At 37.3% G+C, this 27,875-nt stretch overlaps 1 protein-coding gene across 10 annotated transcripts in view; it reads right to left on the bottom strand.

Moving 5' to 3' along the window:
* GULP1 (GULP PTB domain containing engulfment adaptor 1) overlaps positions 1-27,875 on the bottom strand; it is a 168,225-nt gene that overhangs the window by 48,888 nt on the left and 91,462 nt on the right. For 9 of the 10 annotated variants that reach the window (XM_075512457.1, XM_075512460.1, XM_075512458.1 and 6 more), the window contains one exon: positions 25,238-25,299. In XM_075512457.1, the coding sequence (XP_075368572.1) occupies positions 25,238-25,299 (62 nt within the window). Of the gene's footprint in view, positions 1-5,056; positions 5,119-25,237; positions 25,300-27,875 lie in introns of those variants that run through there. The other variant, XM_075512459.1, reaches the window with a different exon arrangement.

The following is a 27,875-nucleotide window of genomic DNA, read 5'->3' as shown; positions in this document are numbered from 1 at the left end:
GTGATGCAAGATAAATTAAAAAGGCCTGATTTTGCTCTCAGAGCTGGTTGGTATAGTAACTTCATAGATTTAAAGGAACCAGGCTCCAACTTACATTTAAAAAAAAGGCTCATATTCAAAGAATTTCTACTAGAAATCATATTTTTACAAAGTAAGGTTTTAATGAAAACCAAACATACACCTGTCAATATACAAAGCAGGATACTTCAAAGGGACCTTACCATTTCTTTATTTGTACACTGAAATGCCTTTACGTTCTTCTTTACAGTTTTGCTTGCCTTTTATATACTGTTATGAAAGGTACAATAATCCTGCCCGAACTGCCTCCATGTAATAATTTGATTAATTTTGAATTGCCCGATTGTCACATGGAGGTACAGTTGATTTAAGTCACACCACATACCTGTATATGCCAAAATAATGCTAGCAAGAAAGAACAAACCCCCATTTTTCTCTAAAGTACACAATTTTCTATGTAACATGACGCACAGAGGTATGTATAATTTTTATGTCTTAGCAATTTCAAAAGGAACTTAAATTTGCCAAGCTACAGACATTTCATAGTAACTCTAAAGTTTTAAATTTTATTAAAACTTTGAAATGTGTTTACTGCAGTCTATGTGCTTAAGCCGTACACCTGTAAATTAAGGTGTACCTTAATCTACCAATAATTAAGTCTCATTATAAATTTGCTACTGACTTTGAAATGCGATGTGCCATCTTGAATACAACAGTGTGCAAATCAAAACACCAGGTACCTCTGCTGTCAATATTCTCTACTATTACAATTCTCCAGCTCAGAGACCAAGGTTTTGTAATAACAAAGCAGAAACCTCTATTATTGATTTGATGTCTTTCATGCAACATCTCTGATGACTTTCCATAGAGGGTGTGTTCTTCCCTGGAAAAGTGACAGTTGCAGAAAATGCATATAGAGAAAGAAGAATGATGCTTGGACATTATGGATACTACATGTGACAGAGATAGAAAGGGAAAGGCGAGTGAATATACATGAGCAAATGTATGTAAGTAAAAAAAAAAAGTAATCACAGGCTTAAATGGACAAGAAAGGAAGTACATAAGGTCAGATGAGATTCTAAGAGGAACGCCGATCATACCAGATATCTGTACACAAGCATATTTATACACCACACACTTGGCACCACACAAGAGGTAGAAGTATAATTGCTGTAAATTTTGTGAGCAGGCCAGGGTACATTATATACAGTACAGGAATCCTGTGTAAACACAGGAAATAACAGCTGCAAGCGTGGACAAGGCTCCACGAACAGCGAACACAGGTCACTGCTGCCCACGGTGAAGCAGAAGACGGCCGAGCGTACTTCATCCATGCGTGCTTCCTAGCATTTGTGTAGTTTTGAAACTGGCAGCTCCAGAGGCATTATCAATGTAAGCAGCCTGGTACTTCTTGATACAGATTTAGGGCCAGGCCGTCGGTGGAACTGTGTCGAGTACACTTCTGGATGCCCCGGGGTATGCTGCCTCGCCTGCAGCCACTTCTCCAGAAGGGCACAGGGCTGCCCTACGTTTCTTATTTGCTTACTTCCATCCAGACGACCGAGATCTGAGACAGCAAATGACATCTTAAAAGCAATAGAGTCATTTCCCCTCCCCTTCCCTGTCAGCTATCTCCCTCTGATTCAAAGTCCAAGAAAAATGAAGGTATCTTCACTGTATTCAATAAATGCCAGCAGCAGACCAATCTTTCCATGAACAATAACTTCCATAAATCCTGTTTTCCCAGGGGCTTGTACCTCATGCTAATTCACATTACTGCCTTAGAAAGTGTAAGTGCCAAATTAAGTTTCTGCCACAGCTGGGGAATCTGTTAAAAGGTCACTGAATTTTTAAGCCCACAGTAATGTTCCCCAAATCAGAAATTACCATTTCTGATCACGGAGGGGAGGGAGAAGTAGACATATAAATAGAAAGATAAACTGCTGAAAGCATAGGTTTAAATGACTGACAAAACCTGAAGAAACATATACTAATCGGGTTTGCTCAACAAGTTACAAAAAAAATAAACCACCAAGACCCTAACTGTATGGAAACATCACAAGCATTATATCAATATTTATGGAACATAACCAACCAGAATTCCACCAGCCATTCGCAATGCGCTGTCTTCCAGATGAGTATCGGCTTTGACATTAAGCATCACTACTGAAATTTTTATTGCTCTCAGCAGTTTTGAACTGAATGTGGAATTAGAGCTTATGCTTAATAAACTATTCAGTGTAGGAAAATATAGTAAGATGCATTTAATCCAGAAATACAAAGAAGATTTGTAGCTTAAGTGTTAATATCAATCAGAGATGACGAGACCATGCCATGGCTTGCACTGTTTGTATCTGATATATACTTGTATCTCTGTTAACTGCAGTTCTATGTTTTTTATTCAGGTAAGCTCCAATTTTAGTTATAACTGCTTACACATTTCATGCCTGACCTTCATAAGCTTTCTCATTTTATTTATTTATTTTTGGTAAGAGAGTAATAAAGAGAAAAAAAAAAACAATTAAGAGCAAATATTCTGAATATCTGTATTAATTAGACTGATCTATTTTGGGGCAAAATATTAACAGAATTTCAAATCAAGACAAGTTATTTTCTAATTATAACAAAAGAATGACTATGCGATATAGTTTTAACATATAGCTAACATTAACTGGAGGCTTTTATTGCTTGCTTTTTCATCTGCTCTGTACTTTTTCTGTGTGATCTGCCCCATCATCGTACATTGTTTAATATTAGGTGCCAATTACGATGGCATTACTTGTAATAGTTAAGCTAAGCAAACACATATATATTTGCAAAGCTAAGACTTTAGATGACAAGCTCGATGTGACAAAGGTTTCTGTGTTTGTATAATCCCCAACACAATGGATGCGCTGCCACCTCTGGGATTTCTAAAGTAAATAACTAACAACTAATTCACCACCCTCATGAAATGGGGAGATGGCCATTTCATTACAGTCTTTTCAGCAGATTTTTCTCACCAAATCTCACACAAACACAGAGGACAAATATTTGTTATATCAGGAATTCGGTACAGCTGTGGCATGAATAGGATAAATATTCATCGTGGGAGAGTTTCTGCCACAAAAATTTCAAAGCAGAATTGGTAAACATGAAACTTCCCTTTTCAAGATCAGGCTCCTTTAGAAAGCAGTACTGATGCAGAATTCTAGATAGGAACTTTAAAAGTCAGCAATTGCTTTGATCGCTTCAGGTTCCCTCCCGCAGCTATGGTCCTTTTGCAAACCCAGCTGATGAGGAACACCACCACCACGAAATGTAACTGTTCCGGAGAGTCAAGCTAATACAACTCCTACACTTAATTGCAGAAGAGAGAAACAGAAAATAATGTAGCAGTTCCCCTTCAGATCATTCAGTATTAATCCTATATGCAAATTAATAAATACATTAAGTTCTTAAAGTGTTCATTAACATCAAATACATAATACAGATGAAAAATGTTTACATGTGATTGTTACAGGTATTTACTGTTTGAAGCTAGTAAAAGAGTTATTCTTGACGTTGCTGTATTTCATGCATATTAAGCCAATTCAAACAAAAATTATCAGTAAGTTAGACATGCCACTAGACTCATCTTTTTAAATATTTATGCATTGCTAAGTTCATGCTAACGAGAAGTTCACCATAATCATACTGAGTTTCAGATGGATACTTCAAGAAGTTCGAAGAGGGTGACATTTAGTATTTTGTATAACATAAAGCAAGCTAAAGCAATGTTTTTCCCATATAAATTCCTACAGTTTTCACTGCAGTTTGCTATTCTTCCAAGCATATCCCCTACAAAACTGATGAAAGGTTATTTTTCTAATCTATTACTTATTCTCATCTCACTTGCAGCTGTCTATAATCAGAAATAACTTCTATGAGGTTAATGGATCTTATCAGTCAAAACAGTTTAACTGTTCCTTTGAAGAACATTAAGGCTTGTTCTTCCCTCATTGATGTTTGCCATTAAGAAAGCGAGCTGTTGACCAGCTATATACAAGACAAACACCTCGGATCAAACTGTTTGTAATCTAATATTAGCAGACAACCAGATGCGCTCACTCCACATACAAAGATTTGCAAGACAGTGCAGCTGCGGAGAATTAACAGACACTATTTCATCATATTAGAATCAACAGAAGTTTTATCATTGACAGCAACTGGGAGAATAATTCAGCCCTGTAATGGCCATGAGGGCTGTCTTACACAACAAACTCATAAACAGACCCTTTGTGGGGAACATCTCTTCAGGACGTAGTTGAAATGAAAATTTTCCCATGCATTTAGCTTGAGCAAGACATGTTTTGGTGCAATTCCATAGTGAAATTATTAAAAATGCTTTTATAGTTGTACTTTGGCTGGAGAAACTATTAAAATAAAAGGTAAGTCGTTTTTACTTTTATTTTGCTGGCTCAATTAAAAGTCAATTCAAATGTAGGGCAACTTCAGGCATTCAGAATCCTTTACAGTTCTGACAAGTCTATTGCTGTTATCACATGCCCAATAGCTATTAGTGAGGTCAGGCGAATTGTTAAGGTTAACAGTTCCCTTTTTTTCCTTTTCATTAACAAGACACTCTCCAGTAATTCTTCGCCCTGTCAGCTTACATTTTGACCCTCAACATTCTACTTTTTTTTACAGGCAAAGTATATCCAGATGCTTTTCTTCAAAACTTAGGGGGAATACAAAAAAACCCTATCCATCCTTCAGAAAAGTTAGTTTTACCAGGGTCAAAATATCATTAAACCTAAAACTTGACTAAGAGATAGTTTTAGGTGCACTTTTGAATATTTAACGTAGACTTCCACTCTTCCAGCAGAGAGCAGTGTAGGATATTTTAATAATAAAACAACATCTGTTTTCTTCTGTCATCACATTTCAATCTTTAAAAAAAAAAAAAAGCAACCCAGTCTTTCACAGTGCCACATTTCTTTATTACTCTGAAATCTCTGAACATTAAAAGTTCTCTTTTATGCAGATTTAAATGCAATTATATGAAAAAAGTACTTACCAAACTCATACAATAAAGGAAAAAAGCAGTGCAAAATTACTGGATACCTGCTGCCAAAATTTGACAAATTAGCTCCTTCTACAGCACAAGTTGAAGGGATGTTGATTTACTGATGAAAGGAAGACAAATGTATCCACATTCTGATAACATCAGAATGACAGTATATAATATAAAACGAGAATGAAAGAGAAGTGGGACCGGTTTTGAAGCTATGCAGAAAACAGATGAACAAATGTCTGAGCTGTTAATCACTTCCTAAGACATGAACAGTTTTTGCTCAGCCTTGCATATATGAGTCTTCTCCATCACTTGAACAGCAGAAGTACAATATGGACTATAAAATGCACACCTCTTTCTATTCGGGGTTCCTTCTCTTTCCCCACCCTACAATCCAGTTCCCCACCTATAACAGCTTCCTTGGTTCTCTACCAATACATGTTTTTGCCAGTGTACATAAATGTTCAGATGTTTTGCTTTTGGGGAGCACTTCTCTAGGGACACCTTAAAAACAACTGACTCTCCCAGGCACGATTGCTGCTCAAATGAGAGCAGAAATCAAACTCACCACATGAGAGTATGAGAGAGAAAAGTGCCACAGACATCAGCACATTCCCTGAATAGCCCCTGCTCGTCTGACATGTAATGGTCCGCACAAATGGTGACTCTGACACAGGAAAAAAATTCTACGCATTTTTCTGAGGGAGTGTTCGAGTACTATTTGCAAAAAAGGAAGGAATGCATGATTAAAAATATAAAGAAAAAAAAAGAAGGGTCTTCTAATGGAAAACAAATATTACCAGGTATTTCATCCATCAGTAGAATTAAGCCAAATGCATGTGAGAAAACACAGAGGTGAAAATATTTACAGTAATTAAGATATAAAGACAGAAAAATCTATTTGATAAGCTATTGAAATATTGGGGGGGGAGGGGGGGAGAGCATTAGAGAAAGGACCATAAAATAATTAGGTAACGGTTAACAAAAGAATCTTCCAGGTGCAGTGATGTAAAAAACATATTGTGCTTAATTTTAAGCAACCTCTCAACGAGCCACACTGGTTTAATTTGTACTTTCTTCTATTCTCTAGAAGTGCAGTAACTTAAGAACTCTTCACTATCAAAAGTGTAAGCAATCACCTCAGTCTTTAAATTTGGTGCTATGACTAAATAACAAAGAACATAATTTGATAACTAAAGCCTAATGTATCTTTGAACAGTTGATGGACATAGACAATACAGACATTTCCTTGGAGCAGTACACCTCCCCAGGCTCTGGATGTGGTTCTTCCCAGGAATCCGAATGTCTGGAAGCAGGAATATCTAGAAATATTCTGGTAAAGATGCCTGAGAAACTGAGGACATATAGCAGTCCTAATCCTGCCTACACCTCTCTTCTAACACATGTTTAGATTTGATGAAAAGAGAAATTATATAGCTGCTCATTGGGAAGAAACCTGAAGCATGGTCCAAGTAAGTTAAATCTAGCTTAGTGTAATTTTAAAGGCAAAAGAATAAGAATAATTATACCAGGTCATGTTCTTCCTCAAGTCCCACTACATTTTCATCCACAGCCAGATGAGAAAAACTAAAAGGCACAGAAAAAGGAGAATACAATAGGAGTATATATTTATAACAGCATAACCGGTTTGTTTGTAAGCAGAATTTCAGCAGAATTTAGGACACACTTTGTAAACGATCAACACTTAGACCTTCTCCAGAGAGATCAGTGTGGTCATATGCTAAGGAGGCTATCAATGAGGATATATTCAAAATTAAATCAGATTGCAACACAGCTACCAAAGCTGTTCTCTACATAAAAATGTCTAATCCTAAATGTAAAATAATGTTAAGAGATACAGCTAGTACCTCCACAAGGAAGATAAGAGCAGGCTGCAATACAGAAAAAAAGCAGAGAAGGTAAAAAGCTTATCTTGTCAAGACTGTCACTATAGAAAATACCAGTTGTACAAGAAAAAACATTCAGTGTTTCTTCAGTCCATCAATCTACACAGCACTTCAGAAGCACATCTCAAATTATATCATGCCCTGAAGAGCTGTCAGGCTGAATCTGAAGATTATAATGGAGCTGGATTCGTGGTGGTGGGGTGTACGCTGCTCTCCCATTGCATACACCATTATCGGCCACCTTACAGCTACCCAGATTTTAGCCGCAGGCTGAGAATAAACACAGCTACATGCAGACTGACTTCCACTGCAAACAACTGGATGAGGAAAAAGTAGTTCCTTGGCTCTGCTCTGCAGACTTGCTAGCTGGAGGGAACAGTTCACTGCTGGCCTAAGTCAGCTCTACGTTCCCACCCAGTGGAGGCACGCAGGCAGCAGCAGGGGGGTAAGAGGAATATCCCTTAGGGATACTCCAGCTTGGAGCAAAAAAACCTGCAAGCTCAAGTCATTTTTAGAAAATTCTTTAAAAGCTTTTGATGTATAGGAAAAGGGCTTAAAGACAAAGATTTTAACAGCGCACAAATGACAGGGATGCTAATATTGATATATCATACTGAAGGCCTGTTTTTCTTTTAAGCCTAGGTGCACTTCCCATAGCTGATAAATAATCAAAAAATCAGAGATAATATTTGGCATGAAAGAAACAAGGGCAGGGGAAGATGGTAGTGAAAGCAAATTCATCACTGGAGAAAAATAGTTTTATATCATACATTCCCTGGTTGTGACTGGGACACATGCATTCTTTTGACAGCATTCTTTCTTCACGTGTGCTGCACTGTTCATTAGCCTTCACATGCAAGAATCCCGTGCTCAGAGGCTAGATAAAGCAAAGGAGTAAAGAACAACACACTTCCAAACTTTATCCTCCAGGTTTCAATTTGGACACACTCAGTGTTTCCAGTTTTGGCATTTACACATGGGAACAGATTTTTTTGGTTTTTTTTTTGGCAGAAGCATCTGTCAGCTCCTTTTACCGCAACAGGAGATGTCTGCGGGTAATCCAACGGCACCATCATCAGGTTATTATAGCTCCTTTGCTTCAATACAGAAACTATTAACACTTAACACAGAGATTCATCTAACATGAAACAACGGCATCAAATGATGATCTTCTGTTTTCCACTGCTATTCATCCAACGCTGCAGAGCCTCCTGTAGTGTATCATTGTTACTGCCTGGAAGTTTTAGGATAACTAACAAGAGATAGCTCATCAAATGAGCATACTGTTGACTAATGTGATCTAGCTTGACCATATTCACGGTCTTTCTGACTTCCTTCTGACTTGCCTAGAAAATGACTGAGCCATCCAACTACAGAAGCTGAATAACATCCTTGCTAGCTCCTGCAATCCTCTGTTGTTACTCTCATATTAGTTTAGATTTTATTTAGTCTCTGACCTCCAAAAACTAAGAACTGGCAACTCTAAATTCACTGTTGAATCTTAAAATATAGTACCTCTTTATTTCTGTAAGAATTATCATTATTGAACCAACATTCAGTGAAGGTGATTATTCAAATAGATTATACTTCTGATAATGTGGGTGCACAAGGAAGGCTACCTGTACATTCACAAGAACCATTCTGTATCCAGACAGGGAAAACAGAACTAATTATCAAGCTTGGCACTTCCTTTAGAAAGGTATATTCCAAACGTGAAGTGCTTCTGATACTCACTCACTGAAGACATATCATACTGCTTGAATGCCTCAATTCAGAAAATTTGTATTCCTGACTGGATTGTTCCCAGTAAAAAAAATATTTACTTTACCTTAACTGAAGAGAGTCAACCTGAAAATAAGTCACATTCACTATTTTAAACATCCAATTTTCAGCTTTAGAAGTGCATAACAACAGAGTGGAGAGATTTTTCAGCTTTACAAGTCCGTAATTAGACAGTAGACTTAGTTCTGCACCACAGGAACTGGATTCAACTCAAGCACCATTTCTTTATGGAAATAGTAAAGTCAGACTAAGCCCGCAAATTTACTGAAACACTATTTTTCACCAAGTCCTAGATATTTTCAAATATCTTAATGTAAAAAAGTTGACATCTTGTTTGCAGTTTTTTCATAAACCAGATGCCAATATGGTGATTTAATTTATATTAACCATAAGACACAACTTCAACAACTCCTATATTCTACTCAAATGTACTGAAGCACTACATACAGCTCTCCAGCTACAGCCTCTCTTGCAAAGATGTCAAAGGTATTGTTAGAAACTTTAGAACACAGAGACCACCTTTACTTTAATTCTCACTTGATCTCCGCAGATGCTAGCTGGCAACACTGGCAAGTCTAGAGGGAACTTCACTGCACTGCAGTGTGAAAAAGTGCTTCCATGGTTACTATTTGTATAAACCCACTAGTCTACCCAAATTGAGGTTACAGTTCATTTTCTTTAGCATTCCCATAAAGCTAAAGGACAGTGCCCCCCCACCCCACCCCACCCCAACCTAGTACCATGCTGCAATTAAAGGAACAGCAAGATCAAATCCCAAGTGCTAGTATTCTCACAACAACTTTCTTAAGAGTTACCACTATAACACCCTGCACAAGACATGCAAAACTGTTGTCCTAGTTTTTGGCTCCATTTTGCCCTGCTGTATCGACCCCCTGGTTTTCATAATGAAACTGCTCCTTTAACTGTAGCATGTACTGGTCTGCTCTGTATTAGCATTCTGCAGGATATCTAGCTTTTTTCACAAAGTATAGCAAGTTACAGCTGGAACTCAGTGTTCTCAAGCTCCATCTGTCCTGCTGACTTTTTTTTTCCTGTTGCAAATATTCAGCCTATCAAACAAACCCTCCCCAAGAACAATGAAAACTGAACTGAGACGACAAAAAACCCTTATGAAGAAAAAAGCTATGTTGTCAAGTATCCGATAGCAAAACCAATCGTAGTTCATAAAACTGGCAAAAACATTCTGTTTTACCAATAAGATGAAGCTTTCCAAAATTTGGAGCATTTTGATCAACTCAGAACTTCTTTAATGGAGTGAGGCAGCTGAATTAGGGGTGCACCTCAGCCACATGAGTAAACAGGCCATGAAGTCATTCAGAAAGCGGCTGTTCCTTCAAAGAGATATTTCCCAGATGACTTCATTGTTAGGCATAAATCTGAGCGCAGGCTTCAGATTCTTTCTTTCATAACAACATGTGCAAGACCAGCCAGGAGTTTCCATGTGCCGTTTCAAGGTGGGATTGTGCAATTCTGAGTGTTCAGCTTGCAATAACTTCTTCAGACTGAAGCTGGACACAAAATCATTAGAGCCTTCCTCTGTTCAATTGTAAATAAACCCGACAAGTTGTGGAAGAAATTGTGATGGATTTTTATACATGTATAGTATATATATTAATAAAGACAAATGGAAAAGTATTGATGTTACTCTATTGTACTGGAAATATTAACAAGATCTTATACAATGCCACAGACATTTTCAATTTTGTGAATAAAGTTTATTTTGCTCTAAACTAATTTCTACCTCCTTTGTCCTTGACTAACATGATAACACTGAACTTGTAGTGTCACCCTTTTGCCATGGCAACATGCAGTGACATTACAAACACAGGAACAGGAATTCCCTGTGGAACAAAAAACAGTAGTCAGTCAGGAACAAAATTCTCATTCAAACACAAATAGCCTTAGTTATAGGAACAAATAACTATTGCCCATTACTCTCAGTTTATTAAAGCCCTTTTCCAGTTCAATGTGAAATATGAAATTGCCTATTTTAAGGACATTGCATCTCTGCTGAATCAGGACTTTTAATCCTGCGAGCCTTGCTGCACCACAGATGAGAATAAATGACTCCTGTTTTAATTCTGGATTCATAGAAAAACTTGGCTGTCAAACAGAGGACAAGCAGCGCACCAGAAAACAGTTATCCTGGACAAAGAATCATGAATGTGTGGAGCTAGTGCTTTAGCTTTAGTAGCCTGGAAATTTAATACCACTTTTGGTAATTTTTTCATGCAACACAAAATTTTGAACATAATCTGAATATTTTCTTTTAAACTATCATTACCACAGAAGATCAGCTGCTCTTTAAATTCTAGTATTCTAACTACTTTTGAGTGTAGCAAATAATTTATACATACATTCCGTGGGGGAGATAATAGACACCACAGGACAGATATATGTCTGAGGTGTATTAAAGGACATGAACATGAAGTGTGAACTACCTTTGTTGGTTTTTTGGTTTTGTTTTTTGTTTCTTGAACTGTAGAGTTCCCATACTGAGAACCACTGTGTTTGTAAAAAAAGAATGAGCCTAACATTTTCTTAGTAAAGCAACTTCAGGAGGGAAATATGCTGAGTCAATATGTAAAGCATAATCCATAATCACACGGTTAATCTACAAGAATGTGTTAAAATAAATGCCATATTCACATAAATTAATAGCAGTATTTTAACATAAGTGGCCAAGAAAATGTCTGTGTTTTCTACCTAAGAATGTAATTTTTTTCTTTGCTCCTAAAAACTACTTCCTAAGCTCCATCTACTACTTCAAATGTATTGTTAATTTTACACAAATGACACCTGTAGACGTCTTTCTGAGTTATGGTATTCACAGAATAACCTCAGAAATTTTCAGAGAACATTTGACAGGGGTAGCCAAGTGAAAATCAGATTAGCTGTCTATCTGTGGAAGTTACAGAGAGAGAAGGTCCATGCCGCAGAGAAGAAAAACACCGGGGACAAAGCAGAGTAGTAACTGTGACCCCAAAATCGCATCATGTTTGAAGTTCTGAGAAAATATCTTTATTTAAAGTGGGTACCTTGTGGGAAAAGAAAAATGATAGGGAAACCAGCCCCGGTTCTGGGTGCTTTGATTATTCGAACTCAAAAGGGGTAATAGCATAAAGGCAGCACACCTAGGGGGCAAGCTGAAAGAGCAAATGAAGAAGAGAGGCTGGAGTGTACTGGAACACGGGGAAGCTTAAGACTAAATGGGTGGCACTTAAAACACAGCAGTTAGATCGCTTTTTCATCTACTGTGGTTCGTGACCACAGTACGAGATAACCGGTTAAAGAATCTTCAGGAATCACATTTAAGATTTTTATGGAATAACATAAACACATGGGAAATCTTTCTTTCAAAGACAGGGAACGTAGCCTTAACATACCTCTGCCTTATCACCTGTGAATGTCCTGCCTGCATAAAAGTCAAATCCTGCTCTGAATCCCTCTTCTTCAATTCCATCACAGATTCTGGAAGCAAGCACTACATAGGCAATGAGCCTTAACAAGAAAAGCACTTCTTACATTGGTTTAGCTGTACTGGATCTTTCACTTTTCCTACATGTAACTGAAGTGTCTTCTCTGTGGTGATTATTGTTTTATGAACCTGTTTATATTCTCTCTTGTTAATCTGTTGTTTTAGAAGAAACTGTCATTACTTCACATAATCTCACATGAGAGCCAGCTATAAAACATATGTGATCACTGTAATTCAACACTTGGCCTTCAGGCACTTCAAGAATATCAGTAACAGAGTTTTTCCAAAAGCTAGCTAGGATGAGAGTCATTTATTTTAAAATAATACTTGGAACAGAAAGAACTGCCTCTTTAAGCTACCATTCTGTAGGTATTTAAAACAAATCTGTAGAGCACTGCCTAAGCATAGGAAATGTTTTTCCCTCCACACAATACAAACTAGGGAACTGGATTTTTTATTAGAAAGATTATTTTAGCAAACTGCAAAAATGTTTAATGGTGACTACTTCAACCTGACAATATCAGATACAAAATGAAACCACAATGGACATCTCAGATGAACTGTTCTAAGAGAACATAACTGAGTTAGAACGTAATTTATCAATTATTTTACAATGGCAATTAATCCAACACTAATGTTGGCTGTCACTTCTTACTTCATAAAAAAATATGCTTTTCAATAAAAGACCTATATTCTGGTGCTAAAGTAGTAAAATTAATCTAGTCTAGATCATTATAGTGATGCATTGTTAGGTGAACATGAAATAGGAAACCAGTGTATTTTAAAATCCTTCATATAAGGATTTAGAGCCTTCTCTAAATAGCAACATAATCCTTTTTACTAAGAGAGCAGGTATTGGGAACACATTTAGCCCTGAGCTCAAGGCACTGAAGTAGAACTCAAAATTTGGAATCTGATTTGAGAACAGAGATTTGGGGCAGATTTGCAGAAAACCTCCAGTATTACCTCAGTTCCCTATCGTTAAACTGAGGATAATAATTCCCCCACATTTCTTGTCTGCATTATCATTTAATTATTCCAAGTGAGAAGAAAGCTCATGGGAGTCAAGTCCAAGGTCTTCTGTTGCTGACTTATTCTGAACTTTGATCTATGACTATTTGCATCAGGGTACCACTTAGAGCCTCTATCTCATTATTGTAGAGGCTGTACAAACATCAAAAAGGTAGCCCTTAGCTTCACAGAATTTATGATCTAATGAACTGTGATAAATTACACTAACCTCTTGGAAATGCACAGCACAATTTCAGTTAGTACCTCTGAGTGCTACTGATAAAAATCAATATAAAACATTGAACTGCCTTCTTCCTTGTACACATCATTCCAACACCAAATACCAATACAAATAAAAAGCTACAACTAGTACAAAATGAACAGAGTAGTCTCCGATTTTGAAAATAAAAAACGTGTGAAGAGGTCCAACTTTCCCACCTCCCTCTCTTCTGGTTACCCAAAGGCAAGAGGGGGAAGATGCCAAGCCCCTGAAATACATCACTGAAGGAGTAAGGAGGATTCACTTGACCACATACCGAAGCAAGACCACTCGTACTGTCATTTAGACATCTGTTAAGAAAAAAAACAAACCAAAAACAAAACCCAAAGCCCAAACCTGTACCTATTTTGAAAGCTTTTAAAATTGATTTGAACATTAAGTATGCACATGCGATTTTGGTGAATGCTTTTTCACTTTCAGAATGGGTTTGCTTTCAATAGTTGCAGTTCCTCAAAGTATCATAAACTGCAAGTTGGGCTATGGCCTCTAAATTCTGACTGAGGAAGACCTACACATTCCTGACTTCAATGGATTTTCAGCAATAATTCTATATTCATGAGTAGACAAGACTTCCCTCCCACCTAATCTTATTAGCAGAATGTTCTAATTAATGTGATTTGCCGAGTTACTTACCTCTGTCTCCCTAGTATCTCCCATTTCAGAAGCACTTAAGTGCTACAGCAATAGTAAAAGATAGGGCTTAGGGACATCTTTAGCGCATGCTTCAAATTATCTGTTCCTTCAAATGCAATCCTTGGTTCCACACATATCATTAAGATTTGAAGTATATCCTTGTTTCCATATTTTCCCTCTTTTCAGTAATACTACAGCAACAAATTGAAAAACAACTTGTAAAACTACAGGAATTGACTAGATATTATTTCCCTTAAGAATTCAGAATGAAGAAAATATTACTTATGCAAAAGTATACAGCAGGAAAAAAATTTAAAGTTTAGACCAATGTAACCCATCACTCTCTCCCTTTTAGTGGCCAGTAACAATTTCTAGTGAAAATGCAAAACATTTTAACAAAGCTTTACAAATTAGTTCATGCAAATATTTTTCCTTTGCTATGTCCCAAACCAGAAATGATTAGTTTCTCTAGTAAGTTACACCTAAAATTCTCAGGTTCAAAGTTCAAAATGCCTTTTAAAATAGGCCGAGGTTGGCTTTACACTTTCTGAATCAGAGTCATCTGAAGGAGGCATTTCTGAGAGAAATATTCATTACAGTTCAGGATCCACAACTGACTAGCGTACATTATTATTTTATTAAAGTTAACAAAGTCAGAGACTGCAGCTGGTGACTTGTCCAATGGTTTCTTGAGGATGAATCGTCATGGAGATCAGTATATGTGAAACTTTTCTTTTCTGAACAGTGAACAGCCTGGCTGTTGGACAGATAACTGCAGTCTTGTTTTTGTTGGTAAAATTGTATGTCCTTGTAGGAGTTTCTGTTCAAAAAGTTGTGCCATTCTCTTATTTTCTATGATCCAGTTCTATTTTTTTTCTCTAGTTTATTTTGGGAGAGTTTCCTAATTATTTGTGGTGAATAGTAGATGTAAGAAGGCGGCAGTAGCTACATAAATATAGCAGAGGCTGAGCAAACAGAAATACCCAGTTTTACCAAAAGTAAAAATGGGAAATGAGAAGGAGTTAATTCATCGGCAGGCCTGATTCTAATCTAAAGCAAGAACAATCTATAAACCACTGTGGGCCACCTAGCCTACGAGTACAATAATCCAGATGTTTGAACTCTACAGCCTATTAGTTCCAGTGTCAGACATGCAACTCACTTGACACTCGACAGGCCAGAGGCTAAAAAGCCTACTTAAAGAAACCTCACATTCTCACAGCTGACAGCTCACAGGGAACTCTAACTGTGCAGAAAGAATCCCCGGAGGACATGCTAATGAGGCTAATTGGTAGTTTCAAGCAGACTTAAGGAGAGGCAAGGGAATAAATATCAGCAACAGAGAAGGAACAGAAAGGGACGCGGAGAGTTGAGTAAATCTTTGCTGACCCTAAGGTCTTTGGAAATTCCATCCCTTTTCTTTGCACACTTTTTTTTGTTTTGTTAATTCTGTTTGGACAAACCTCTGGGTTTTGTTCAGCTGTCTTGAACGGATGTTCCTATCGCTCACTGCCTGCTAGTCCATTGGTGCCTGCTCTTGCCCCCTGCTGAGGAACTCACGACTCCGAGTATCTTTCACAGTAAAGTGAAATTTATACTTCAATACTCATTTATTCTTTTTCTGAAGAATAAGAAAATGACATTATAAAAGTTGTTACAAAGCTTCTTAATGATTTTGAGTCTTTTGTCTCAAGTCTCATTGCTCAGCTCTTTTGAGACAGATACTGGGGAAGGACAGTGACGCATCTGTTTAAAACTTATTTTAAAACTTTTACTTAACACAGTATCTTTAGAAATATGCTTTAGATGCTGTGTTCAATACTAAACACCATATTATGAAGAATTGCTGTTGAAAGAGAGTTGCTATTACTACTATAGAAAAACTTCTACTTGTCTTTGCCTTTTCTGTGTATCATACATATACACAAATATATTCCTGTAATTTCAGAACTTGTTGGATTAACACTTCAACATATGGCTGTCCTACATTCTAACAAACAGCTCTTCTACACCAGGACTCCTGGAAAGAATCATAATTTATACAACAAAAATAATCTGAAGAATGTACCTGGCGCAGACGGGTCTCAGGTACCATGTTGTTAACCAGTGCACTCTGTTAATCATGCCATCAATACAAGTCTTCCTAACTGCAGATCATGTCAGATAAATCAATACTACGGAATCCCCTGCTGCAGATTTTCAAACTTAACCAAAACAATGCACATACCTAGGGAATCAAATCTTACAGCAAAAGGCTACAAAAACCCTTGAGCCTGAGAGAAGTTTCCCATATATATATAAACTATGTGCCTCATAATCCAGAAGTCATATGAATTCTGGAAGTCTTACATTCCGGCCCTTCTGCACCTCCAATTCCAAGACGAAATAGAGCAACAATATCCCATTCTTAAAGTAAAACAAAACATAAAGCTTAAGATTACATCTAGGCCTGATTCCTCCCCATATCTAAAGAAACTGAGAAATCTAGCAATGACCTGTGCTCCAGAAACTTTAGAATCCCAGTCCCCAACGCTAACCACAGCCCTCTACAACCAAGAGACCAGCTCTGTAGTAAGCAGCAACATACAGCATTTTCCTGTATGGGCACACCAACAAGGCTAACTCTTCAGGCCCTGCAGAATAAATCAGGCCCTTGTAGTTTTATTGTTTCCCTTAAGCTGCATTCACACTTTGAAGCTTAAACTAAACCTAACTTGAACATGAAAGACAGCTAGAGCAGCTGCTCTGGTAGTGGAAGCCTCTTACTAAGACAGCAACATCAACTTTCCTCTTACAGCCACAGGCCATGCAGCAATCTGCTAGACGGCGTAACTCCCGAAAGCATTCCTGCATGCCTTAACAGCTGATTGAGCAGTCAGGTAGACTGCACAATGCCTGGCACTACTCGGATACAAAAGGGAGTGGATGGAAAGTGGAGACGGGCACAGGCTACTTGGGAGGAATACAGAAACATTTTCCAGGCATGCAGGGATGAGCTTAGGAAAGCCAAATCTTAGCTGGAGTTCAAACTGGTGAGGGATGTGAGGGGCAACGACATGGTTAGGAACATGGACCACAGTGTATGGCTACGGGAGCTGCATTAGTTCAGCCTGAAGATGATGAGGCGGGTGTATGTGCGTGCATGCGCGTGTAAGGCTGAGTCACAGCAGCATGCACGTAAGGCTAAGAGTCACAGCACAAAGTTGCAGCAAAAGAAATTTCAACTAGAAATGAGAAATAAACCACAATGACAGGGATTAAGTACTGGAACATACTGCTCGGAAGCTGCGAATCTCTGCCCTTGCAGGTATTTAAAGCTCGATTGTATGAGGCTCTGTTGTGTCTCACCTCATATTGAAGCCAGCCCTGTTTTCAGATGGGAGTCAACTGGATCATCTCCAGAGGTCCCTTCCAACCTAAATTATTCTATATTCTTACATTTCAATTCCCAAAGCAAATCCTAATATAAATGCAATGTAGCCAAAGGACAACTCCAGTATTCAAGGAATCATAAGACATTCCATCTTTCTAAAATTGAGGGTGTTTCAAAGTCCGATAATGAGCTAAATCTCTTGTAGTTTTGTATTTTCAATCCAGATTACAGTTGATAGATATTGTATCTTCAGTGCCAAATAACCGACTGTAGAACTTTCTACCAAAAAATGTGTCTAAAGGTGTCAGCTGTTTAAAAATAATTTTTCCCTGATGAGAGAACTGAAACTTAGACTGCTCAAAGTCAGAGATGAGGAAAAAGACTGTAATTAAGCAGCCAGGACGCTAAAGAGAATGGATGTGAAGGCAATCTATACGAGAGAAACAAACTGCTTGGATACAAAGGAAACTTAAAACCTGCTTAGAATACGGAACACTCCAGGGCTGTGGTAGGTTACCGATCAGCTTCAATGCAGACTAGGGGCTCTGTCCCAATCCTGCTTCACTACACAGTTTTAATATATTACTTAATACATTACTGAGAAAGGGACTTAAAATACTTCTCAGATCCTATGCTGCATACACTACCATTAATTGGCGTGATCTATTTTTTCTTCTTGCCATGAAATCACAGCTTCCATCTCTTATTTGCATTGCAAATCTGTTTCGTACTTGTAACTGAAGTATGCCATACAGTACTTAGACATTCCAAGCAAAACGGAGCTTATGAAGAGACCAAGGGATCATAAGCAGAACCTGAGAGAAGATGAGAACTCTGGAGAATAGATCAAAAGCTACTGTTTCATCTTTCAGTTGCAGTTTATAATGTCTTAAAAAAACATGACCAACATTTTCAATCTCACTCCCCCAATTAAATTCACCTTCTTTTTTTTTTTTTTTTTAAACTAGAATCTACCAAAAATATTTCACTAAAACACAGGTGCTCTATGGATTGCTTTTCCTGAGAGAGGAATATTAGACTGTCTTGCATTATTCCAGAAGTTTTGAAACCTTTTTTGGTTTATATTAGCCCCGAGTGGTCAAATGATGATGCCATGCCTGGTATGGATGTAGAGTGGGTGCAGCAAATAGGCTGTCTTCTGTGGTAGCAGCCATGCTATTGCAGTCTCCCCATGCACCTGGGGAGGACTCTGCAATAGCACACTGCAAACGTGCTGGGTGGACAAAACCAAAAAGGGTATCAGCCCTTACACTGTCTGTAGTTCATGCTTGCTTAAAATTAGCTGTAATATTTGTAAACTAAAAGTTAGGCATTAGGTGGAGCACCTTTATGAATCCTGTCTCTGCTTTCAGTACATATCTCTATTCATCTTCATACTCATCTATTACACTGCAGAAACAGCAGTATGGGTACCTGCAGCATCCAGATATAAGCCACTTCCCAGCCCTACCCCTCTACTCTGCAAGCTTTTATCACCTTGCCAAATTTTAATTACTTGGATCTAAGCATTCTGTCTCCTGTACATGCCTCAAAAGATATACTTTTTTGCATTTATATACGACATTGGGAGCTTCAGTCAAACCTAAAGCTCTCTGTGCAAGCTACACACAAACGGACCTTAAGAAAGAAGAACAGGAATTGCTCATAAACTTAATAACTTTTCTTGAAGCAGATCATCTTCTGGAGAATAAGTGATCTGTAGAGCCTGAAGTTGTGCAGCTGGATATTTTACACATAACTGACAGAGGGCTAGGGAGACCTGGAAAAAGACCTTACACATGTCAAAAGCGCGCTGTTGCTATTCCACAAATTTTTCTAAACTTCTCAGCCAGTGTTCAGTCATAAAAGATACAGTACTCCAGTTACAAACAAGTCACATTTTCCCAAGCTTTCAGATAAGCAATAGTAAATGGAAGTGAAAGACAAAACTCTAGGTGCAGATGCACCCAGATACCATAAGCCACACGCCTGCTCATTCTTGCAAAGTGGTCTGGACGTGCTGATGCGTAGGGGCATTGTGGGCTGTTCGAGCATACGCAACATGCATTCATACAGTCTTCCAACTTGTGTGCATTCATATGCAGATGAGATCTACAACTGTCTGCAAATACTAGTCAACTTCCATTACTGTACAGTGATACACTATTGACGGTAAGTGTGTGTGGGGGGGTTGCGCTCTAAAGACTGGGCCAAGACTCAGGAGGTGCGGACTTAATTCTTGCCCCTTTACGAACTTGCTACGTAACCTCAGGCAAGACAGACTGACAGCTTTTCAAAAGCACTCAGCACCCCACAGAGCTTTCTGAGGAACTAACAAATGTTCAGGTTTTAAGGGAGGTGAAATATTCACCAGTTTTCAGAGAGACAAATGACAACAACTGAAACTACTTGATGCTGAACAGTTAAAATGCAGCTCCCCTCCTTCAGCTACTTCGATGAGATGATGTTTGTTGCTGTCGAATGTTTAGATACACTCCTTCTGCATCACAGTCATTTTTTTGTAGGATATTTGTGGATATCATGCTATCCTCTCCTACCCTTCTCCCATTTTAAGTATGCAATCTTGTAAGCAAGATGGAATAGGTAGGCCCCTTTCCCTGAAGCAGAGAAGTCTGTTGACAGTACCCCTTACAGACTCTAAATATTTATGTTTTATTTACATGATTATTCATCTTTGGTATAACAAGCCCCAAGTTTAATGACTATAATGTATCAGAAATAACTAAGAAGTTCAGTTCAGATTTGCATTTCCTTGTAAAATTATAATTTTCTGCTTTCATATTTCATTTGGATATTTTCACAATACTCATTTTTCTTGTGCTTAAACACTACATTAATTACGATTACATCCAAGACATTTTGATACTCTAATGAAAGTTAATTGGAATTAAGTTATTAATTCCAATTATAATAAATTAAATGTAGGAAAATTAATTATTTCTTGTAATGCCCTCTTCTATTTCATTAGTTTCTAATTTTCAACATTTTCGTGCTCTGTTTGGAATATCTTGGTATATCTAACTTCACCACATAAATTTAAGTCTACTTTTTAATAGTATGCCTTGTATCTCTGTTTACTTGGAAAATCTATGTAGAATTTTCCCTTTGATGTTCTCTCATTAATTATTTTTAGTGACACAAACCCATGATCATTCCGTAGTATGCTGACTGGATAGAAAAAGAGAAAATGCTAGTATAGCTAGAGCAACAAAAATTTGTAGCAGAAGTGCAGTTTCTGCCATGAAAACATGGCTTTGATAATACCGTACACTAATGATAGCGATATGCAGATACTCAAAAGATACAATTGCACGGAGAGCCCTGCTATGGTAGTTACATCAGTTAGAAGCAGCATGGTATTTTTGACCTGAAATTCTTGTCCAAAATGCCTGCTCCAGAAAAGTATTAGCTGCCATTCCTGAATGATAAAAAAATTGAAGGAATAAGAAACTACATGACGTGCAAGACACAACTAAACTGTTTATTGTACTACAGTGAAGATTAATACTACTAGGTACTGCCAAGCAAGGTCTTTTTACAGGGTATTTGTAACTAATGTGGTTTTTTTTTTTTTTTTTTTGGCCTTTCCTTCAGTTGCAATATAGGTCCAAGATACACACTGAATAATTGAGAGGAAAGATCATCCATGAAACTGCACAACAATTCACAATTAATTGCCATCAAAACCCCACAATAATACAAAGTAAGAGATGTTTAACAGTCTTTTTTGGGAAAGCTTTGCTCATTTACCTTCGAAGTTTCAAATTTAAACTTCATCACGAGTCATAAATACGTACATGACCATATACAAAGTTTTAAAGTAAGTCTGAAGGAAACATTAGGACAGTAGCTGACTCCGCACCAGGAAGCCATCACAGCTCTTGGTAACATAAGCTCCCAAGGGTTTAACATGCCATCATGTTATTATGTAAAATAGCAGCTCTTCAGCCTAGTCTAAGGTCAGAGCGACTGACTCCGTAGTATACTAGTAGCCAACATAAACACCAGGCTTGCAGAGCAGAACCTCTAATCTGCAAAATGGAAAGATGTGCATGTGGAAATTTGATATAAGCCAAAAAATAGCCAAGTGACTATAAAGGGGAATATATATATAAAATCTACTACAAAGAGACATAGTAAACATTGCTGTTTCCAGCAGTGGCAACTTTTTATTAGCAGAAAGACACCCCTCAGGGTAGTATCAGTTACGTGATGACAACAATCAGTCCATTTTTAAGGTTGCAGTCAGATTCCACTATAAAGTCACGCTTTGATCACTTTTGTTTTGGAGAAAGGAAACTGGCCTAAAATCAAGAGAATTAACTTAAGGGCAAAAGAGAACTTTTTTTCCCTAAAGTATGGAAAATAACACAAACATCTGTTGTTAGTTATGGAACATTACAGAAAAATGATGACACAAAAGCAAAATTTTGATTTTCCTTAGCATTTTATATCCTGGTAATGTGAAAACTGCCATGCTACTACATCTAAATGAGTCCTGTATCCTCATATCTGATCATATACTGTCAAGATTCCAAATGATCTTTTTGGGAAAAAAAATTACGTGACCGATATGCTTTCATTTGGAGTGATATATTCAAGAAAAATATAGGAATACAAACTGATGACAAAATTCTGACTTCAGTAGGCGCAGATTTCACCTCCAGAGCATACTGAAATGCATGGAGGCTTATTATCAGTGTCTTCAGCAAGACCAAGACTGTGGACATCAGTAAGATAAAAAAAAAAAAAAAAAAACCCACAACCCCCAAAACCCCCAAACAAACAAAAAAACCAAAACAATGACAGTAACAAAAAAAAAAAACCACCCACACAAAACAAAACAACCAGAAAAAACCTGAAACCCCAGACCCCCATCAACTTACGCCATACACCAAACCATGCCAAAACCCAGCAAATTTCAAAATAGCAAGTACCATGAGGACTGGGTATGCTGGAAAGGAGAGAGAATATCAAGATGCTTTTATATTTAAGGGCATCCTTATGAGACTCGTGGCTCCTGGATTTTACTTCCAGAAGAAACAACTCTGCTTGTGTTTTCTTGCAAAGAGGAGGATTATTGCCATAAATCATCCTGATGGTGTATGTCCTAAGAAATACAAGACATTACTAATTCTCCATTAAAAAGTCCTCTCAAATTGGTAGCAAAAAGGCCATTTGTCTATATTACAGGGTTCTTTTAATTTCCAGTTAACTTTGCTAGGATTTCTTTTTAATAACCGTCAACTCATGAACTGCATTCTATCAAAAAGCTTTCTTTAACTCTTAAAGATGTCTTAGGAATCAAGTAAACAAAATGCCATCGTTTCCAGTTGTTCTTAGTAAGCTCTCCTTTTTCTCATAATCTCAGAAGATTAATGTCAGAGAAATTATTTTTGTGTCTTGTAAAGAAGAAAAACCACTGTTTTTCATTCATGGTAATCTGCATTCAAAAAACTATGTAGCAAAACACATCTCACTTGCCTATGGAAAAAGAATATCTCTGGTATTGCTTTCCATCAAATTGATTTTATTTTCCGAACATGTCATTCTTCACTCACATAATTACCTTTTGAAATAAATCAGATAAAGTGTTGTCCTTTCCTCCCAACAAATATAAAATTTATATAAATAGAATGTTATAGAATTGGAAGTGGAACAATATGAACATTTGAAAAAAAAAAAAAAATCAATGAATCTTTTTCAATACTTGCTTTATGGATGCTCTCTGAGTTTTTAATCATTATTTCACAATCTAGTTACAAGATATGAAATCAATGGGATATTTTAGTTAAAAATCAAAACGTTACAAAACCCATATGAGGTACTAATAGATACATGCTTTCCTGTTAAAAATATTGCAAAACTTAATGAAAATAGTACTTGAGAACTGAGGTGGAAACATCATCTAGATTTAACAAAGTTGTTATGTCTGCATATGCCAGCTAACCTCATAAAAGCTGTGCAAATTTATGCCAGGTCTCAATAAAAAAAAGCAATGTGGAAATCCCATACCCTTTACACTCCAGTTACAGAGCAGAGCAGTTTTTTACTTGCTTTGGAACAATGAATCAAATAACTGACAGTTCTAAACAATTTTCTACTGTGATCCAAATGAAAAAATGGGTAAACTTTTTTTTTTTTTTTTTTTAAAAAGCATATGCTGTAGTACATTGCAGCTTCCTGCAAGTATTCTGACAGACCTTAGAAACCACCAGCACAGAGGTCGAGGAGGCCCTGTAAGGTCAGAACCCACATTAAGCAGGAGCAGAACTGGAGAGGACACTTGGGCATATATTAGCCTAAATAAAAGGAAAGACTTTTCTGGACTAAGAGTCTTTCTAACAAGGCTGAGAACAGACTTCCTTTGGGTAGGAATTCCTCACCCCTTTTTTCTACTCCAGAAGTTGTTGATGCTGTTGTTTCTATGGTTATCACCATCCTATCACCATTTTCTTTATTCTAAAGATTTTTTCTGCATAGCTGGACTGACACCTATTCACGAGATATGCTCTTAAGAAAGACAATGAGACACGAAAGATGACAAAGGTTTCTTTTTTCTCTGGAAGTAAAGACAACAAATGAATGGACATTGTTCAGTGCATTAACAGAACTCATAGCTTCAGCTTGTTCTTACAACAGATGGCACAGTCACCCCAGTAAGTATTCCTCCCTCTCAAGAACTGTAACATAAAAGCCAAGGTGTCTGGCAAGGCTATACAGTTAAATGGTAATACATCCTTTGGTAAAAAATTCAGCTCAAGAGCACACAGAATAAAAACACATTCACCTGGCAAATAGCAGAACGAGACTCAAATTTCCACTACAAACACTTGCTCTCCGTGTGGCAATACTAAGCAAAAGAAAACTGCAAACACAACAGCAGGGAACACCAGTATAGGAAACCGAGTCCCAGCCTGTGAAATAATTTTTATTTTTATATTAAAAAATACTAATCATACAAGAAGTTTATCCAGAACAGACCACAGTGGAATCTTACTGAATTACCCTCCCAGTTTAGGCAAGTAATAGTCGATTACTCAGTTTACTCCGAGTTATGCTGATTACGGGGTATTCCCTCCTCCTTTTAGCAAACCATTTTCTAAGTTGCTATTTTGGGAAGGTGCATTTCCTGTGAACAGATGTCATTAGACTAATTGAAATACTATTGTAGAACTACGTTGTAACTGGGATAAGAAAGCACGAGTAAGACTTCTGTTTTTACTGTGCAAAAATCCCATTATTTGTCTACCATATTTCCAGAGTATGTGACATTTCAACATATCCAGCACACAGGATTGTTACTCATTGCCTTTGCTAGTGTTCAAAATAAGTTTGTGCTATTAATTTCAATAGTACTGTAAGCATGCAGCCTGATGTTAAATTCCTTTGCACTCAAAATCTCCATCCATTTGGCATCCATTAAAAGGAAACAGAGCATCAAGCAGAAGAGGAACGCTGGTTTGCTTTCTAGAAAACCATCAAATAATTCAGAACAAAAATCAATTTGCCATTATTTAAGAAACAGAAATTTTCCATCTGCAAAACAGACATTTACTAAGTTTTCTTTGCTATTTCATTTGGCTAATTCATGTCTCTGCAGTTTTCAAATGAAAAGCAAGATAGAACGCACTGTATTCTAAAGGTAAGAGGACAAAATAACTTCGTATTTTCTTACCTTTGCATTATAGGGAATATAATGCTTTGATAAGGCTTCAGGAGTGTGCATCCATGTTTTGTCTACAGAAAAGCAAAATAAAAGAAGCACTGAATAGGTTATTCAATTGTTAATTTAACTATTATAGTATCTATCTGGAAAACATCAACAACCCTCTTTTTACTCAGATAAGTATCTGCCTGAAGTAGTTCCTGAGGCTGGAGGCAAACACAGTATATCTCACAACTTCCCAAACATTTACATGAAAGAATCTGGTTACTTCTCTTGAGCACATTTCCCATTTCAACCAACTTGATTTACCATAAGAATTCCAACTCCTCCCCCCAATATATTTATTGGTCTAAGATTGTTCACTGTTTCTGCCTTAGATCAGTATTTCCTTCATCCTGCTGTTGTTGCTTAAAGCACTGACTGCATGTTGCACTTCTAATGATGCTTTTTTGATGAATTATCAGGATATTAAAGGGACAAAGGAAATTATTTTGGAAAAATTAACAGAGTGATAACAGATAGAAAAGTACCCTAATCCTTCTACAAGAAAACAGAAGCAAGTCAGATTGTGATAACTGATTCAGAAGTTTAGATCTTCTTTAATCTTCCTTACATATCCTAAATGAATTTGCATATTTTCCTTTAATGATTTTCACATCACAAGACTGCGCTATTGTCTTACTTTTCCTGCCTTATGTTTCAGATGGTGACGTGATGAGTCCATTTTTGGTGAAATACCATCTTCCCTCCTTTTTAATGGACATCTAAAATGTTCTACAGAATTTAAGGTGGAATTCCAAACATTAGAAACAACTTCTTCTTATTAGAAGTTTAAAAACCTTTTTTTAAAGTTTTCTCCTTTGAAAGCATTTAAGAAAAAAAAAGTTGTTCCAAAATATTAAGTTGTATTACCAACCGCATGAGAGATTCTGTAACACTGAGTAGTATTTTATACCGCAAACATTCAATATGTAGTAGTATTTTCTAACATGAGACTACTCCCGTTTTAATTAGCATGAATTAAAGTCACAAATCTGGGACTTTATTGAATTAAGTTACAGAATAATAGCTTAAAGCAAAACTCTACCCTTGGATATTCACAGACAATTCTCCTTGCCCTTAATGGGAATTGAAGTTACAGCAATTACTAACTTTTTTGTTAGTTACACGTAAGAACAATAAAATCCTGTTCACTTCAAACTGTTCAAGAGCAAAAGCTGTGACATTTATTGACACTAAACCAATAACTAAATATTTTTGAATATACAGAAGCAAGAAAACTGTTAAACAAGATATCCACCAGTCACCACAGTAACAGGATCAAAACTGCAAAGCTGGAGGAAATTTTTTTCTTTAAGCACATTTCATTCTAGATGACAGTAATGTTCAGCTCCATTACTGAGGAGTAATGTTATCACTTCTTAATTAAGGAAGCATGATTTGTCCATTCAGCAGCACCCAGGAATATGAGTACGGACTGAAGTGGCTCTTCCTTTCAGTTGTGGCTTGTGATTGGAATTCCGGAACCGAGAACCACATTTGCTTCCCCGAGTATTTTAAGACCTGAAGCCTGATCTCCATTTTGAGTACAGTATCAAAAGCTGATGTTATCCATAACAATCAGTCTAAATCAGGAATGTTAGAATAAAGTCTGACAACCCAAAAAGATAACCGTAAGCCTTCTCTTTCAAGTCAGTGCACTGCTGAAGGCCAGACGAGCAGGCTGGTGACGGGGCTTGACTGCAATGCCAGGCACAGAAGCAGCTGGCCCGTAGGGCAGGACCGCTCTCTGTCCCATCACGCTTACTGCAGCAGAGTGGAGACCTGCGCAGCGCAAATTTCAACTCCGAAACATGCATTCACATTGCTAATGTCAGCTTTTATTTACCCATTTCTTACACATCAGCTGTTTACTAGCTTCAGCAGGACACTGGCGTATTTATAAATACATAAAGGAAAATCTAATAAAAATGCTGCAAAATAAAACATTGAATCTCTTAACAAACAACAATAAAACACCCCCAAACCAAACAGCGTTCCACTCATTTCAGTGCCTAGCACAAACAAGCAGTAGGACTGTAGCTTCTAAAGCAATTTTACAGGCAGATAATTGACTACACAGTTACCAGCAAAACTAATTATTCCCTGCAAATGTTTCCTCCTCCCTTCTTCCCATCCCCAAGCAAGGCAAGTTCAAATCTGAAAAAAAAGTGATTTAATTTGGGAGCCAAGTTTGAAATGCTGGTCTTAACTAAGCAGCTAGTAATCTTTCCAGTATTGTAATTAGGTGCAAAGCTTACCTTAAAACTTTTTTGTGAAATCATCCACTTGCCTACCAACCTCAAACTGTAATGCTATAGGGATTCCAGCAAGGAAAAACACCGCTAGGAAAGTGTTTCCTTAACTGTTGGCACCCCTAGTCAGGGAAAGATAAGGAAATACAGATGGGTATTCTCAGCTCAAAAGGAAATCAGTAACTTAGCAGGGTACCAAAAAGGTGCCTCGATTCTATGAGTCTTGTGCCATTGATTAAAACAGTGAGTCAGCCAGCAGCATTTCCAACAGCCAGATGTAGATCCGCAGGCACTGTGACATAGGTATTAAAGTTCTCCATTGACATTGGAAGCCCATTTCCTAGAGGCAGGTA

Source organism: Mycteria americana, chromosome 9 (genome assembly GCF_035582795.1).
Source record: "Mycteria americana isolate JAX WOST 10 ecotype Jacksonville Zoo and Gardens chromosome 9, USCA_MyAme_1.0, whole genome shotgun sequence".
NCBI lineage: Eukaryota > Metazoa > Chordata > Aves > Ciconiiformes > Ciconiidae > Mycteria > Mycteria americana.
This window is presented reverse-complemented; position numbering and strand designations above follow the sequence as displayed.